This window comes from Puntigrus tetrazona, chromosome 5, assembly GCF_018831695.1.
Source record: "Puntigrus tetrazona isolate hp1 chromosome 5, ASM1883169v1, whole genome shotgun sequence".
Lineage (NCBI taxonomy): Eukaryota > Metazoa > Chordata > Actinopteri > Cypriniformes > Cyprinidae > Puntigrus > Puntigrus tetrazona.
The window spans coordinates 590,195-594,989 of record NC_056703.1 but is presented as its reverse complement, the minus strand read 5'-3'; the positions used below and the strand labels follow the sequence as shown (position 1 = coordinate 594,989).

The 4,795-nt window shown below is 38.2% G+C and overlaps 1 protein-coding gene across 1 annotated transcript; it reads left to right on the top strand.

The window, feature by feature from the left end:
* Window positions 1-340: 340 nt before the first annotated feature.
* Window positions 341-1,487, top strand: ier3 (immediate early response 3). Its single transcript, XM_043240823.1, has one exon. It carries the CDS (start codon window positions 412-414, stop codon window positions 1,033-1,035), a length of 624 nt encoding a protein of 207 aa, XP_043096758.1. The 5' UTR covers window positions 341-411; the 3' UTR covers window positions 1,036-1,487.
* The last annotated feature ends 3,308 nt before the right edge of the window (window positions 1,488-4,795 follow it).

The window sequence follows — 4,795 nt, the reverse complement described above, 5'->3', positions numbered from 1 at the left end:
CTACGCTTAAAAAAATTCTTCCAACTGCAACTCGAAAATAATAATATAAAAATACAGGGGAGTTTTTTTAATCAAACAGCAAGCTTATAATTATGTAAATACAAAATTAATTAAAGTGTTTTTTTATATAAAAATATAATTTGGCAAATCTGATTTTTTTCCTTTTATATACACAAACCTGAAGCCAGTCATACTTAGCTAGTGACATCTGTTGAGCTCATATATTAATGTAAAACGTTGGAATTTTTGGCTAAAACCATGTATTTTCCGTCTCGTCCGAAGGTGTGGCTTTTCTTATGGGCGTCTCTTAAAAGCAAAATATATAAACCTCTCGCTGAAGTTAGAGAAGTCACTTTTGAGAAGCACAGACACAGAGCGACTAACGCACGCTGGAACTGACCTGAACTAGCAATGTACACCAGATCAGACAGCCTGGTCTTCTCGCTACCGACGAACGCGTTCTTCCAGCCGCAGTCGCAGTTTGATTTCAGAGCGATGATGCCGCGCAACACCGAGCCGGAGATCTTCACCTTCGAGCGGATCCCGGAGCCGCAGCAGCCGGCGTTCCCTCCCCGCGGAGCCGCGGTGCGCCCGCGCAAGAGGAACACCCGCGTCATGTACCCCTCCAAAGTGCGCAAATATCTGCCCCCGGCCGAGAAGAGCCCGGCCAAGCGCTGGCTGCTCGTGCTGTGCCTGGTGGTCTTCATGCAGATCTACACCGAGGAGGGATCCGTCGAGACCTCTCAGAGCGAGGGACCGACCTTCACCGACGCAACTTCGTACAATGTTCTCTTCAAGTCAGCCGAGGAGCAAACCAGACAAATGATGAGCAGCTGTCCTGAGGAGCTCGGCCTGATGTCTCATCGGCAGCCCGGCAGCGAGGAGAAGAAGGAGAGCTCCTGGCTTCTGAACACTACGTGCCCGAGCTCCGTTTGGGAGGAGGACATCAACACTCTCTACCAGCAGAGCAGGAGGAACGGATACGTGGTGGCCCTTCTCTACCCAGTGTACCATAAACTTGGCACAGAGAACTGAACCAACTCGGAATCAAGTTTAAGGACTAATAATACCTTCTTGGAGAAGAGAAGCAGGCTCATGCGACACCCAAGTTGTGCTTGGAGAACCAAGCTTGTCTCCACAGAGCTAGTGATGGAAAACACAAGCTGAGGAGACGTCCCATGGACTTGAACGACGAAGAAACTTTATAACGGAATGAAACTTGAACGGCTCATTTAGATTTACTTGAAAATGTCTCAACTGAAGTGTAGCCTCACGAGTAGACCTGTTGTACGTGTGAACTCACGAGGGTGTCTCAACGACCATTTGTGTTTGCCGAACGCTGGCGAAATACTTGAATCTCACATTGAAGATCTCTATGCGTTACATGAAGAAATATTTGTTGTAGCTATTTATTTAAAGTTATTTATTTATTGTTATTTGCTTATTTATTTCCCATTGTCTCGTGAAAATAAACTGACATTTGCATATACGATTCTTATTTACTTTTTTCATTATCTTCTTGTAATATTATCAGAATGAGATGTGGTCTCACAAACTTAGGGCCACGTCCAAAAATATCTAAAAAAAAGTCTAAAAAGACTCAAAAAATAAATCATTCATGTGTCGTGCATGCATGAACATTTACACGGCTCTTTAAAAAAATATATGTGTGTGGGTTTGTTTTTGAAATATTAGAACAGAAATACTTTGCTAATCACTCTTCAATTTTGAGCTTTTGTTAAGTTTTAAGATTTGAGATTTTGTTGAGTTTTGAGAGAAAATGATCATAATATTAATACTAGTATTAATTATATAAAGGTGAAAATGTGTGAGGTACAATAATGTTCATATAATGAATAAAGATGAAATCATTGTAACAATGTTTTATGTCATTCTTCACTTTCTGTATCTAAAAATATCAGTTATAATTATTATTTCATTTGACTGAATCACTCTGGCTTCTTTTAGTCACACCAATGAATGTTATTTTAAAAGATCATGCCTGAATAACTCATTAAAGTAATAACTGGATATGTCTCGTTAACCAAATCTCACTGACACGTTCTTTAAGGGAAAATACAGTGCTTTGTCAATCGAATGCATCATAATATTTGGAGATTGATATGGGAGAAAATAAATTAGGGGAATGACCAGATCGTCAAGTCATTGAAAATAAGGTCAAGAGATCATTTGTTTCACCTACTATTCTCCATAATCAGTCTTTACTGCTCAGAAAGATCATTTGTATTACTATATGAGTTTTAAATACTAATAAACATTAATATGGTAAATATGGTGAGTGAGAGATATAATTTAAATCTATAGGCTGTGTAATTCTCACCATAATGTACAGCAAATTAATCTTTTTACTTTTTACTCTATTAAACTGCATATAGCCTACCTTTAATATTTCAATATGTATTTAATATGATCTAATAATATAATATGGCATAAGAGAATCTACTAAATATGTCCTCAGCTTTTTGCATTTACATTCAACACTCGTAACTAATTTCCGACATCACTACTTTATTACTAATATTACGCTTTCATCTGGTTTTAAAGTTGCTTAATAAGGTCTTTGCATGCTTTACGAACATAATTATGTTTCAGATAGTTTCCTTATACATCCTTGCTTCCTTTAACTATTAGAATGATTCACATGATTATTTATGTCAATTCTCAGAAATGTATTATTAAACACAAACCCATATACAGACTCTCATCTGTCATATTTGTGTTTATAAATGAATAACCCTGACGGAAATTGCGGCCGGCAGCCCACGAGGAAGACTCGTGGGAGATTCCCCGATGCACTTCCTCTCCAGTGCGCATAAAAAAACCATTTACTTCCCCAGCCACAAATTTAAATAGATGATACGGCTTACATTTGAACTCCCACAAACCAGACACACTCTCCCTGCGCACGCAAACCTCCTGGTTTTCCTAGTTTTGTCCTTTCATCCCTGCCGTCTCTATCTGCATTGGCCTGTGAGCGTGCATTCCAGAGCCGTGAGTCAAACAGCACGCCATGATCTGAATGAATCCCGCCTACTGGCCTGAAACCCGACAGCTTCAACGTGACAAAAGATACCGTGGTGTAAAATGAAAAGAAAAGGAGAGTTCCTCCCGTGGCCAAGGTGTGTTTGGCCTGTTGGGGCTTGATCAAAGAAAAAAAAATTCAAAACGTATCTTGACATGCTCACAGAGAAACACTTTAGAAAAGCCAGAGGTGATCTTCTACAGCTCTAGACATCACGTCGGTGCTAAAGTGTTATTTCAGATCTCAGCTTGACCTTGAGAGTGTGTAGGGATACTTTGGAGGATGTGAACAATATCTGGCAACATTCAATATAAATCATGCTTCTGAATGTGAATGTTTAAGCATTTTTAGCACAATACAATCTCATAAATCTCATGTGCAAAAGTTCATCCCTTTTAACGAGACTGCTATAACGTTTGGTACAATCTGTTATCTGTGATCTATAACGGCATGAGCTTGAGCTTTCTGCAGTTGAATTTAAAAAATAACGATTTTGTATTCACATCAATGCACAAAGATGCCCTTTAAAATTGACATTTTTAAAAATAATTGTTCTTTGGTCAAATAAAAATGTTTGTTTCACGGCATTCCTAAAAAAACCTTTTTTTAAGTGTACTGCACTTCATTTTCACTAGATATATGGTTTAAGGAGCACATGCAGTTATATTCTCTATTCTCTTTGTTCTCTCATTTGTTCTCCTAGAACTGGCCTGAAAAGGGACTTTCAGGCCAGTTCTAGGAACTTATAGGCTACTAGGAACTTGACAGCATGACAGTGTACACACTGTACATATTTTAAAGACGTTATATAATGCAATTTAATCTTTCCTTTCTATTTGGAATGTTATAAACTATTTGTGCGTAGAAAAGATCCATAATGCTGCAAAGACTAAAGTGTTAAAGATATATTCTTTATAAAAGCTATGACTTGTCTACACCCCTTAAAACAGCTTGTTTAAAAAACACTCAAATGTTTACGCAAAGAAAGAAGGCGGAGCTATTATTCTCTCTGTATTGTCGCTGCTGGCGCCATGTTCTGGAGACGTGTTTGCGTGCGAAAGTATAGCTGTAGGCTTCCAAAAGAGGACGCAGCTAAAAGTCGTGTTTACAACAATGTTCCAGAACAGTTCAACCCAAATGTTCAGATGCGTTCAAGGCTTTTACGGGGAACTGATTCTTGAACCTGTCGAAGTACAGCCCGAGACTAAAGTAGGGCAATTCCAGTGATAGTCTGGTGAGCTTTGTAAAACCTATGCGTTTCAGAAGGCGGGCTTTAGAGGATTAGAACAGTAATTTTCTAACTTTAAACTGCATAAACGCATAAAATAAAGTTCTTTTTAGCAATGTCATACAGTATGATTTTTTTGCATGTACGTCACTGATAGTTCCTATAAAACTGTTGTAGACCCTACTTTGAAATAGGAGCTAAAATAGTTTCCCCTAATGACTAAAATCGTAGGTGATTTTTGAAATCCTGTGGTGCAGATATGGTAAATGGCGCATTCCCGTCGTTTAATTCTAGGAACTAAAGGAGGAGCTAATTTAGTTGCCCCAAAGAGTTCCTAGAAATTAAACTGTTGGCAACCGAGAGCAATTCAAGATTGATTTGCTTCACATGAATAAGTTGTATTTTAAAATATATTCAATTAGTAAACTGTATTTAAAATAGAGTGATATTTCACAACATTATAGTTTTTACAGAATTTGTTGATGAATAAATACAGCCTCTCTGACCATAAGAGATTGCTATTA

Excerpts from the sequence above, each read along its gene's own strand:
- ier3 (XM_043240823.1), top strand. The coding sequence starts at position 412 with ATGTACACCAGATCAGACAGCCTGGTCTTCTCGCTACCGACGAACGCG.